Genomic DNA, 13,163 nt, shown 5'->3' on the forward strand with positions numbered 1-13,163 from the left:
TGATGTTGAGCGTATTTTCATGTGCTTATGGGTCATTTGTAAACTTTTAGAGAAATGTCTGTTCAAATCTTTTATCCATTTTAAAAATTGGATTGTCTTTTTGTTGTTGAGGTATAAGATTTCTTTATATGTTCTAGATATTAGATGCTTAACAGATAAGCAGGAGAATCGCCTGAACCTGGGAGGCAGAGGTTGCAGTGAGCCGAGATTGTACCACTGCACTCCAGCCTGGGCAACAGAGGAGGGAGACTGTCTGAAAAAAACAAACAAACAAACAAAAACAACAACAACAAAAGATGCAAATAATACTGCAAATACTGTTTTTGACTTTTATTGTATCAAGTGAAAACTGTAAGGCTTAGAACAGCATGTGGTGGATTGTAATGATTCTATTTGTTTGCTTCTTATCCCTTTTCTTCACCCAGAAAAGGATTATAGCAGTCTTTGTGACAAGCAACCGATAGGAAGACTTCTCTTCAGGCAGTTCTGTGATACCAAACCCACTCTAAAGAGGCACATTGAATTCTTGGATGCAGTGGTGAGCAGTTTATCTCCATATTGAGCAACCACCCAATCTTATGCTTTTGAAAATGTAAAAACTTGGCCAGGCGCGGTAGCTCATGCTGTAATCCCAGCATTTTGGAAGGCTGAGGCGGGCGGATCATGAGGTCAGGAGATCGAGACCATCCTGACCAACACAGTGAAACCCGTCTCTACTAAAATACAAAAAGTTAGCCGGGCGTGGTGGCACGTGCCTGTAGTCCCAGCTACTTGGGAGGCTGAGGCAGGGGAATCACTTGAACCAGGAGGCGGAGGTTGCAGTGAGCCGAGATCGCGCCACTGCCTTCCAGCCTGGGCGACAGAGCAAGACTCCGTCTCAAAAAAAAAGAAAATGTAAAAGCTAGACCTGGGCAATGATGTAGGAGTGGAGGGACTGGTTGTCTTGGTGTCATATTATCTTATTAGGACAGAAATCCCTTTAGTCTGAAGTGGTATTTTGTGTAGAATTACATCTCAAGTGTTGGAGAATCACATGTAGTCATTGAATGACTTTGAAACTTGAGGCTTGAATTGTATGAAGATGACAGACTAATTAAGATGATAATGCTTTTTTTATTTTTAATTTTTTTGAAATGGAGTCTCTCTCTGTCTCCCAGGCTGGACTGCAGTGGCATGATCTTGGCTTACTGCAACCTCCGCCTCCTGGGTTCAAGCAATTCTTCTGCCTCAGCCTTGTGATCCACCTGCCTTGGCCCCCCAAAGTGCTGGGATTACAGGCGTAAGCCACTGCGCCCGGCTCTAAGATGATAATTCTTGTTCGGCTACCAGAAAAGTGTCCTTTCTGCACTCAACTGGCCAATGCTCTTAACTTAAAAACGCTTTAACCCAGAAGCATATGGAAGGGATAAAGTTTGTGTAAGAAGAATGATCACTTTGGATGGAATTTACTATGCTCAAGAAAGTTTCCAACATTCTCATGTATCCTGTTTGAGATTTACTGTGATTTCCTTATAGGTAAAGAAACTTTATGTTTCTCAGTCTTTGTGGGTACCATTGGGAAGCCTAGACTTTCAAAGCTATGAAATTCAGAAGCAAGTGAGCAATAGAAAATTGGTGGAATTGAGCAGAAAATCTCTCTCACTTTTGTACCAGGGTTATGACCCTTCCTCTCTCTGCTTTGGGCTGTCTTAATTGTATCGGCAAATGTGTATTGAGTGCTTATTATATGCGGACATATATGTCTTATATCATTGAGTTTGGATTTGATTTTCCTCTAACACAGCTTTTTAAAAACTTTAAAATGTATATATATTTATTTATGATATATTCTTTTCAGAAAAACATTTGCGGCTGTTTTGTTGTTTGCTTCCTTCCCTCAGATCTCTCCCAGTCCTTTCCTTTCTGGCACTGTTGCTAGAATAAGGTGATTCTTCTTCTTCTTCTTTTTTTTTTTTTTTTTTTTGAGACAGAGTTTTGCTCTTGTCCCCCAGGCTGGAGTGCTATGGCGTGATCCCAGCTCACTGCAACCTCCGCCTCCCAGGTTCAAGTGATTCTCCTGCCTCAGCCTCCTGAGTAGCTGGGACTACAGGCATGTGCCACCGCACCCAACTAATTTTTGTATTTTTAGTAGAGACGGGGTTTCCCCATGTTGGCTAGGCTGGTCTCAGACTCCTGACCTCAGGTGATCTGCCCGTCTCGGCCTCCCAAAGTGCTAGGATTACAGGCATCAGCCACTGCGCCTGGCCAGTTCTTCTTTTTGAAGACAGAGTTCCAGTATGCTGGGGCATGCTTACTCAGTTTGGGGGATGGAACCCTGGGTGTAAGTTTTCATGTAGTGGGTAATGTTTGCCAAGCTGCTTCATTTTAAGAATTTAGGGACCTACTGTTCTTCCTTACATTAAAATAGCTAAACTGCATTGTTGAAACTCTGTTTTAGGTTTCACTCTTCTGATATTGTCATGATACCTGTAGTTATGAGGTGACAGCTATGTGACTGCAGTTACAGGTTATGTTTTTGTTTTTTTGATGGCAGTTGTGTAGGTTCAGAAATAATGTCTGATTGTGCCATTTTGTCACGCTTACTGCTTTGACTATCCTGGTGATAGGTGATGACAGGCTCTGTGAGCTTCTCAAGTGAAGGGACTGTGTCTTATTCATTTCCCCCTCATGGCACATGGCATGGTTGTTTGCCCTATTTCTTGCTCATTAAATGAATTAGTGGCATCTGTATCAGTCAGGATTCAACCAGAGAACTAGAACCCATAGGAGGAGATATTAAGAGATTTATTGCAAGGAATTGGCTTACATAATTGTGGGGTCTGGTTAGGAAAGTCTGAAATCTGTAGGGCGGACCGTCAGAAGGGGCATGGTAGGACTCTCCAGTAATGGGCTGAAGCTGCCGTCCTCAGGCAGAATTTCTTCCTCCAGGAAGACTCATCTCTGTTCTTAACACCTTCCAACTGATTAGGTCAGAGCCACCTAGATTATCTAGCATAATCTCCTTCACTTGAAGTCAACTGATTATAAACTTTAATCGTATGTACAAGTACCTTCCCAGCAGCACCTGGATTTGTGTTTGAGTGACTAACTGGGGCTCATAGCCTGCCCAGTTGGCATATCGAAGGACCATTGCAGGATCAGACTTGCTTTCTCTTCCATTAATTGCATGCCACACAGTATCCAGAACTCCCTGCACTGAAGTTTGTTTGTTTGTTTTTGAGGCTGAGTCTTGCTCTGTCGCCCAGGCTGGAGTGTAGTAGCATGATCTCGGCTCACTGCAACCTCCGCCTCCTGGGTCCAGGCAATTCTTCCTGCCTCAGCCTCTTGAGTAGCTAGGATTACAGGTATGTGCCGCCACACCCAGCTAATTTTTGTAATTTTAGTAGAGACGGGTTTTCACTATGTTGGCCAGGCTTGGTCTCCAACTCCCAGCCTCAGATGATCTGCCTGCCTCGGCCTCCCAAAGTGCTGTGGTTACAGGCATGAGCCACTGCTCCCAGCCCTGAGATATCTTTAATGGATACAATGTAATATGGCTTACAGAGTATTATGGGAAGTATTGCTCTAAAACTTCATTAACCTCCTTTAAAAAACTAACTTCTTCCCCCTCATACACCTCACTTTCCCAAAGAAGAGCTGTAGACTCTTGATCAGTAGAGTTGGTCTGTGGCTCTGAGGATATCAAACCAAATAATTTGAAACATAATGAAACATTGTTGGTGAAGAAACTTAACTTTTTTTTTTTTTTTAAGAGATGGGATCTCACTATGTTGCTCAGGCTGGCCTCAAACTCCTGAGCTCAAGTGATCCTCCCAACCTCAGCGTCCCAAGTGGCTGGAACTACAGGTATGCACCACCACACCCAGCTTAACTGTTCTTTCTTTTCTTCCATCTCTCCAATCAGGCAGAATATGAAGTTGCCGATGATGAGGACCGAAGTGATTGTGGACTGTCAATCTTAGATAGATTCTTCAACAATAAGGTGTGTTTTCTTCTTTAGAATAAAAATTTGTAAATAAATAATTAGAGTGCATAGCCATTTTTACTTTGTTAGATAAGACATAACATATGTTAAAAGCTTTAATTTGGCTGGGTGTGATGCCTGACGCCTGTAATCCCAGCACTTCGGGAGGCTGAGGAAGGAGGATCTCTTTAGCCCAGGAGTTCGAGATCAGCCTGGCCAACATAGTGAGACCATCTCTACAAAAAAATAAACAAAAAAACTAGCTGGACATGGTGGTGTGCATCTGTAGTCCCAGCTACTTGGGAGGCTGAGGTGGGAGGATCGCTTGAGCCCAGGAGATTGAGGTGGCTGTGAGCCAAGGTCATGCCACTGCATTCTAGCCTGGGTGACAGAGCAAGACCCTGTCTTAAAAAAATAAAAAGTAAGGCCAGGCACAGTGTTTCATGCCTGTAATCTCAGCACTTTGGGAGGCCGAGGCAGGCAGATCGCTTGAGCTCAGGAGTTCAAAACCAACCTGGGCAACATGGCAAAACCCCATTGCTACAAACAAGAAAAAAAAAATTAGCTAAGCATGGTGGCGTGCACCTGTGTTCTCAGCTACTTGGGAGGCTCAGGTGGGAGGACTGCTTGAGCCCAGGAGGTCAAGGCTGCAGTGAGCTGGGATCATACTGCTATGCTCTAGCCTGGACAAGAGAGTAAGACCCTGTCTCAAAACTACCTCCCAACATCAATTAATTAATCTTTAAAAAGCTTGAATTTATTATAAATGTTCCTCTTTTGCATTTTTGTTTGATGTCATGAGGAAACTAACAATTAGATCTCTTAGAAAATTGATTCAGTGTATTTAAAGGTTTCAGAATATAGAGTTGGAGAATTTTATTTGTCTCTCTTGGACTAAAAATAACATTTTTTCCTAAAAGCTTTAATGGGTCTTAGCTTTTATGCTTTTGACTTACTTGGTTCTTGTAGTTTAGTATGTCACTGAAATTAGAGCTGTAACCTGCTTCCTTTCATGTGACTTCTGTTAGAAGTCCTCAATTCTGGGCAGGGCCCTATATTGTAAGGATGGAAGGAGAAAAGGAACAACAGAGATAGCAAACATGTAATTAACACTGCTCTAGGCCAGGTGTGGTGGCTCACGCCTGTAACCCCAGCACTTTGGGAGGCTGAGGCGGGTAGATCACTTGAGGTCAAGAATTCGACACAGGCCTGGCCAATATGGTGAAACCCTGTCTCTACTAAAAATACAAAAATTAGCCAGGCGTGGTGGTGCACACCTGTAATCCCAGCTAATAGGGAGGCTGAAGCGTGAGAATCACTTGAACCTGGGAGGTAAAGGTGGCAGTGAGCTGAGATCGTGCCACAGCACTCCAGCCTGGTCAACAAGCGAGACTCTGTCTCAAAACAAAACAAACAAAAAAACACAAAAAAATCACTGCTCTAACATGTAATACATTATGTAATTATCACAACAAACCTATGAGGTAGATACTATTCTCAAGTCTATTTTCATATGATAAGACTGAAAATCAGTGACTAAGTGACTTACCCAAGGTTACACACCTAGTAAGTGTCAGAACCAGGAATCGAACATGTGGAGAATGGAATTAGTGAATAGTGTGGTGAGAATGAGTTCAAAATATTTGGATTTGAAACATAGCGAACTGGATATAGGGCCATCATCTTAGGGGAGCTTTGTTGTACAAAAAATAGAGTGCCAGAGGGGATGGCCAGCAGGACCATCTAGCAGCACAAAGATACATAGCAGTGGGTGTCAGAGGTGTGATTCAGACCCTAATGAGTTTTCTACCCCAGCCTCCAGCCTTACAGATTACTCTCTCAAACACAGCTGTTACAACATGAGCATATTTGTAGGTACCCCCAGGACACTAGTTAGAATGAGTAGAAGTTTCATTTATCTAGTTCTAATTTTTATTTTTATTTTTTTCCCTTTTTTGAGACAGCACCTTGCTCTGTTGTGCAGGTTGGAGTGCAGTGGCACGATCTTGGCTCACTGCAGCCTCTGCCTCCCGGGTTCAAGTGATTCACATGCCTCAGCCACCTGGGTAGCTTGGATTACAGGTGTGCACCACCACACTTGGCTACTTTTTATATTTTTAGTACAGACGGGGTTTTGCCATATTGGCCAGGCTAGTCTCGAACTCCTGGCCTCAAGTGATCTGCCTGCCTCAGCCTCCCAAATTGTGGGGATTACAGGCGTAAACCACTACACCCGGCTCCATTTATCTAGTTATTATTCTTTTTAAATTAGCTCCCTTTTCTTTCTTCACCTCTTCTGAAGAAATACCCATATAGCAAGGGAGGGCATCAAGAAGAAAGAAATAATTATAAAGAAAAACAAAAGAAAAAATTTAAAAATGAATCATGGTAGATATAGCAAATGTGGAAGAGGAGGGAAGGGGAAGTTATACATGTGTGGCTTGGTGCCTTAGTCTGTTTTGTGCTGCTGTAATAGAATGCCAGAGACTGGGTAATTTATGTATTTATTTATTTTAACTTCTATTTTAAGTTCGGGGGTACATGTGCAGGTTTGTTACGTAGGTAAACTTGCATCATGGGGTTTGTTGTACAGATTATTTCATCACCCAGGTATTAAGCTTAGCGCCCTGTAGTTATTTTTCTTGATCTGCTCCTTCCCCCCATCCCCCATCCTCCAATAGGCCCCATTGTGTGGTGTTTCCCTCTGTGTATCCATGTGTCCTCATCATTTAGCTCCCACTCTTAAGTAAGAATATGTGGTATTTGGTTTTCTGTTCCTGTGTTAGTTTGCTAAGGATAATGGCCTCCAGCTCCATCCATGTTCTTGCAAAGAACATGATCGTTCTCTTTTTTATGGCTGCATAGTATTCCATAGTGTATATGTACCCCATTTTCTTTATCCGGTTTATCATTGATGGGCATTTAGGTTGATTCCATGTCTTTGCTATTGCAAATAGTGTTGCAATGAACATATGCGTGCGTGGAGACTGGGTAATTTATAATAAAAAGAAATTTCTTGGCTCACAGTTTTAGAGGCTAGGATGCCCAGTTCAAGGTGTTGTTGACCTAAAATGAAGAAGCTGAGACACAAAATGTAATTTAAAGAGTTTACTTGGACCAGGTGCTGTGGCTCACGCCTGTAATCCTGGCACTTTGGGAGGCCAAGGCGGGCAGATCACCTGAGGTTAGGAGTTCGAGACCAGCCTGGCCAACATGGTGAAACCTCATCTCTACTAAAATAAATAAATAAATAAATAAAAATTAACTGGATGTGGTGGTGCATGCCTATAATCCCAGCTACTTGGGAGGCTGAGGCAGGAGAATCACCTGAACCCGGGAGGCGGAGGTTGCAGTGAACCAAAATTGTGCCACTCCAACCTGGGTGATAAAGTGAGACTCCTTCTCAAAAAAAAAAAAGAGTTTACTTGAGCTAAAGTAAAGACAGCTGCGTGGGACACACTTCCAAGTTGCCTTGGGAAGTGCTCTATTGGCCTTGGTTACTGGCAGGGTTTTAAAGGCAAAGGGAACAAGGAGTGAGCTGATACAATGTTGTTTGACCCGAATTCTCACTGGTTTAAGAGAGAACAATGATCCACTGATCATTGGCTATACATTGTTGAACTACAGAGTGAGAATATAAGTTATGGTGTCCAGTATATGGCATTTATGGATACTTGGCATCAGTCTAGGGACCACTAGCAAGTGGCTTCAAGAAGTAATTATTTAGCTCAAGGGGGAGTGAGTCATGAATGTTCTGGGCCTGATAATTCGAAGGGGCTCACATTCCTCAGATAAAAACCTTTTTTTTTTTTCCCCCTTCTTAATGCCAGCATCTGGCAAGGGCCTTCTTGCTGCATCATCACTTGGTGGAAGTGGAAAGAGAGGGATTGCTTGCACACATGTCTGAGCATGTGGACACAAAAGGGGGCAAACCTACTCCAGGGATAACAAGATAAGGGCACTAGTCCCTTCATGAAGGTGGAACCTCTTAAATGCCTCTTAGGCCGGGTGCGGTGGCTCACGCCTGTAATCCCAGCACTTTGGGAGGCTGAGGCAGGCGGATCACCTGTGGTCAGAAGTTCGAGACCATCCTGGCCAAGATGGTGAAACCCCGTCTCTACTAAAAATACAAAAATTAGCCAGGCATGGTGGCAGGTGCCTATGATCCCAGCTACTCAGGAGGGTGAGGCAGGAGAATCACTTGAATCCAGGAGACAAAGGTTGCAGTGAGCCGAGTTCACGCCACTGCACTCCTGCCTGGGTGACAGAGCGAGACTCTGCCTCAGGAAAAAAAAAATGCCTCTTAATGGTCCTACCTCCCAATACTGTCACAGTGGCAATTAAATGTCATCATGAGCTTTGTGGGGGATGGACAAATGTTTAGATAATAGCACTTGGTAATAGAGAGATGTTTATGGGCTGCCTGGAGATGATGTAGCTGGAAAGCTTTTTTTTTTTCTTTTCTTACCATCAACTGGGGAAACTGCCACATTCTTCCTCTTCCCACCTGATGGCCCTGCTCTTGTGCTTTACTGAAACAAAAAACAAACAAATAAAAAGCAATGATTCACGTCATTATTGTAGTTTTTCCTTTTCTTGTCTTTTATTTTAAAACAGCAAGAATAAACTTCTCTTTCTTTTACATGCTAAAAAGGGAACCGCTAGGCTAGGTGCGGTGGCTCATGCCTGTAATCCCAGCGCTTTGGGAGGCCAAGACAGGAGGCTCTCTTGATGCCAGGAGTTGAAAAAAGAGAACTCCTTGAGGTCACTTACTCAAATTTTAACAACCCATAATATTCAAAGTACCTGAAAGTAAAGCAAGACCGTGTGTTCATTCTTGCATTTCTTTATCCAGTCACTCAGACATTGTTAGTTTTTCTTAGTTTTCCTCTCAGGGTTCTCAAATATTAAAATTCAGCCAAATTTGAATTTATGGTTTAAAAGAATCATAACCAAAACCAAGTTGGCTTTTCCCTAGGGATACAAAATTGGTTCAGTATCTGAAAATCAATTACTATAATACACCATATTAATAGAATAAAATATTTAAAAACCACATGATTATCTTAATAAAAAAAGAAAAAGTATTTGATAAAATCCACACCCCTTCATGATAAAAGCACGGAGCAAACTAGGAATGAAATTAGTCCCTTCATGAAAGTGGAACCTCTTAAATGCCTTTTAATGGTCACAATAACAATTAAACGTCAACATGAGCTTTGAGGGGAAGGGACCAACGTTCAAATGATAGCACTTGATAACAGAGAGAGAGACGTTTATGGGCTGCTCAGCCTGATAAATGATATCTATGAAATACCCACAGCCAACATCATACTTAAATGTGAAAGACTAGGCCGGGTGCGGTGGTGTTCACCTGTAATTCCAGCACTTTGGGAGGCCGAGGTGGGCGGATCATGAGGTCAGGAGTTTGAGGCCAGCCTGGCCAGCATGGTGAAACCCCATCTCTACTAAAAATACAAATATTAGCCGGCCATGGTGGTGCACGCCTGTAGTCCCAGCTACTGAGGAGGCTGAGGCAAGAGAATCACTTGAACCTGGGAGGCAGAGGTTACAGTGAGCTGAGATCGCACCACTGCACTCCAGCCTGGATGACAGAGTGAGACTCCATCTCCAAAAAAAAAAAAAAAAAAGTAAAAGACTAGATGCTTTCCTTTAAGATTAGGAACAAGACAAGATTGTGCACCCTCACCACTTCTGTTCAACTAGGGTCAACTGTAAGTTCCATTGTACTGGAGGTTCTAGACAGGGCAATTAGGCAAGAAAAAGAAATAAAAGGTATTCGCCAGGCACGGTGGCTCATACCTGTGATCCAGCACTTTGGGAGGCCAAAGCGCGTGGATCACCTGAGGTCAGGAGTTTGAGACCAGCCTGGCCAACATGGTGAAACCCCCGTCTGTACTAAAAATACAAAAATTAGCTGGGCATGGTGGTAGGCACCTGTAATCCCAGCTACTCGGAAGCTGAGGCAGGAGAATTGCTTGAACCCGGGAGGAGGAGGTTGCAGTGAGCCAAGGTTGTGCCATTGCACTCCAGCCTGGGCAACACAGCAAGACTCTGTTTAAAAAAAAAAAAGAAAAGAAAAGGTATTTAGATTGTAAAGGGAGAAGTAAAACTCTATTTGCAAATGACATAATCTTGGATATAGAAAATTCTAAGAAATTCACACATACACACATAAAGAAAAAGACTGTTGGAGCTAATAAGTGAGTCTGGTAAGGCTGCAAGATACTAAGTCACTATACAAAATTTAATTGTATTCCTATATATAAGCAATTAAAATCCAAAAAAAAAAAAAGAAATTAAGAAAGCAATTCCCTTTGTATAGTATCAAAAAAGAATAAAATACTTAAGAATGAACGTAACAACATAAGTGTAACACTTATACTCTGAAAACTAGAAAGCACTGAAAAAAATTAAAGAAGATCTCAAGAAATGGAAAGACATCTCCTGTTCGTGGATCAGAAGACTTAATATTGTTAAGATGGCGGTACTCCCCAAATTGATCTATAGATTCAATATAATCCCTATCACAATTCTAACTACCATTTTTTTTTTTGCAGAAATTAACAAGCAAGCTAATCTTAGAATTCATATGGATAGTCAAGGGACGTGGACTATAACATTCTTTAAAAAGAATGTAGTTGGAGGACTCGCACTCCTCAATTTCAAAACTTAGTACAAAGCTACAGTTATCAAGACAGTATGGTCCTGGCATGATGGTAGACATACAGCAGTCAATGGTATGGAACTGAGAGTGCAGAAACAAATTCATGCATTTTGTCTTAGTCCATTTAGTGCTGCTCTAACAGAATACCTGAGATTGGGTAATTTATAAAGAACAGAGATTTATTTCTTACAGTTCTGAAAGCCGGAAGTCCAAGGTCAAGGAGTCCAATCTAGTGAGAGCCCTCTTGCTGCATCATCCATGCAGAAGAATACGAGGGTATGCACACGCCTGGGTGGGGAGTGGTGGAAGGGGCTGAGCTTAGCTTTTTATCAGGAACCTGCCGCAATGCTGCAACAATAACAAAACGAGTCCTGAGATTGCAGCATGAATCCATTCATGAGGGGCAGAGTCCTCATGATCTTATCACCTTTTTAAAGGTCCCACCTCTCAACACTGTTGCATTGGGAATTAAGCTACCAACACATGAACTTTGGGGCACACATTCAAACGATAACACATTAACAGTCAATTAATTGCCTTATCACAAGGATGCCAAGACAATTCAACTGGGAGAAAGAATAGTCTTTTCAATAGATGGTACTGGAACAACTGGATAGCCACATGCAGAGAATCACACGGAAGCCCTACCTCATTCCATAAACAAAACATTAATGCCAAATCCATCAAAGGCCTAAATATAAGAGCTAAAACTATACAACTCTTAGAGGAAAGTGTAGGTGTAACTCTTCAATACCTTGAAATGAGGCAGTGACTTCTTAGATATGACACCTAAAGCACAAGCAACAAAGAAAAAATAGATAAACTGAACTTCATCAAAATTTAAAACTTTATGCTTCAAAGAACACTATCAAGAAGTGAAAACATAACCAACAGAATGGGGAAAAGGATTTGTAAATCAAATACTGGTAAGGGTCTAGTATCCAGAATATGTAAATAACTCTTACAACGCAACAATAAAAAGATGACCCAATTTTTTAAAATAGGAAAGTAAATGTAATTTTCAACACAGAAAAAGAAGCATATTTCTGCAAAATCCACCCTCCCTTCCCTCTCCACCAGTGGTCTTTCCTATTAGAATTTCCTCTGCCTAAAATTTTAAAAAGCAAGGCACTAAGTCATTTGGTAAATTTGCCCTGGTAACTACTTATTCTGAAAAACAATGATTGTTCCTTAATGTAAAGCCCCAGAAGTCTCAGTTCTGCATCAGGCTGGTAGTTCTGTACCTTACCTTGCCATACTTCAGGTCACCTTAGCTTACCTCCCTCTCTCTCATGGGTATTAGAAACACTGCTTTTCCTTTGTGTGAGAATAAATAACTATTGATATAAAAATTTTCTATGATATCGAAAATGGGAACACTATTTGGTGTTAATCATTAAACGGTCTTAATAGAATCAACCTGCTATTTAGTTTCAGAAAAATTGAGACTTTGGAGGGGAAATGACTGTTAAAATATTGTCTTTGTCTTCTGAGAATATTTTGTCTTGTTTTCTGCTGTGTCCAGTGCCTGGAACAATGCATATTTGTGGAGCAAATGAGTGAATGAACAAACTTCTTTTCTTTCTTTTTTCTTTTCTTTTCTTTTCTTTTTTTTTTTTTTTTTGAAACAGTCTTGCTCTGTCACCAGGCTGGAGTGCAGTGGCGCAATCTCGGCTCACTGCAACCTTTGCCTCCTGGGTTCAAGTGATACTCCTACCTCAGTCTCCTGAGTAGCTGGGACTACAGGCACGTGCCATTATGCCCAGCTAATTTTTTTTTTTTGTATCTTTAGTAGAGATGGGGTTTCACCATGTTGGCCAGGATGGTCTCGATCTCTTGACCTCGTGATCTGCCCACCTCAGCCTCCCAAAGTGCTGGGATTACAGGGGTGAGCCACCATGCCGGCCGTGACTGGCTTATTTCATTTAACATAATGTCCAAAAGGTTTATCCAAGTTGTAGCGTATTTCAGAATTTCCTTTTTTTTAAAAGGCTGAATAATATTCCACTGTGTATATATACTGCATTTTATTTATCCATTCATCCACAGACACCTGGGTTGTTTTTTGCTATGGTGAATTATGCTGCAATGAACATGGGTGTGCAGATACCTGTTTGAGACCCTGCTTTCCATTCTGTGTGTGTGTTTTTTTGTTTGGTTTGGTTTGGTTTGGAGACGGAGTTTCACTCTTGTTGCCCAGGCTGGAGTGCAGTGGCGTGATCTCAGCTCACTGCAACCTCCGCCTCCCAGGTTCAAGTGATTCTCCTGCCTCAGCCTCCCAAGTAGCTACCTACCACGCCTGGCTAATAGTTTTGTATTTTTAGTAGAGACGGAGTTTCACCACGTTGGCTGGTCTCAAACTCCTGACTTCAGGTGATCCACCCACCTCGGCCTCCCAAAGTGCTGGGATTACAGGCGTGTGCCGTTGCGTCTGGCCCTGTGTGTGTTTTGATATGCATCGGAGAAGATCTGAAAAGGCAGACAACAGCAGAACTCTGGAGAGTGGGACGG

The 13,163-nt window shown here is 42.1% G+C and overlaps 1 protein-coding gene across 6 annotated transcripts in view; it reads left to right on the top strand.

Annotated features, from left to right (window-relative positions):
- The window catches only part of GRK4 (G protein-coupled receptor kinase 4), a 75,569-nt gene that overhangs the window by 25,231 nt on the left and 37,175 nt on the right, over positions 1-13,163 (top strand). For 4 of the 6 annotated variants that reach the window (XR_010111847.1, XM_063603495.1, XM_034958247.3 and 1 more), the window contains exons 2-3: positions 426-538; positions 3,905-3,982. Coding sequence is in view for 3 of the 6 variants with exons in the window: in XM_063603495.1 (XP_063459565.1) it covers positions 426-538; positions 3,905-3,982 (191 nt within the window). In the remaining 3 variants the exon portion in view is untranslated. The remainder of the gene's footprint in view (positions 1-425; positions 539-3,904; positions 3,983-13,163) is intronic. The other 2 variants (XM_055111152.2, XM_034958252.3) reach the window with 1 other exon arrangement.

The sequence above is a fragment of the Pan paniscus genome, chromosome 3, assembly GCF_029289425.2.
Source record: "Pan paniscus chromosome 3, NHGRI_mPanPan1-v2.0_pri, whole genome shotgun sequence".
Taxonomy (NCBI): domain Eukaryota; kingdom Metazoa; phylum Chordata; class Mammalia; order Primates; family Hominidae; genus Pan; species Pan paniscus.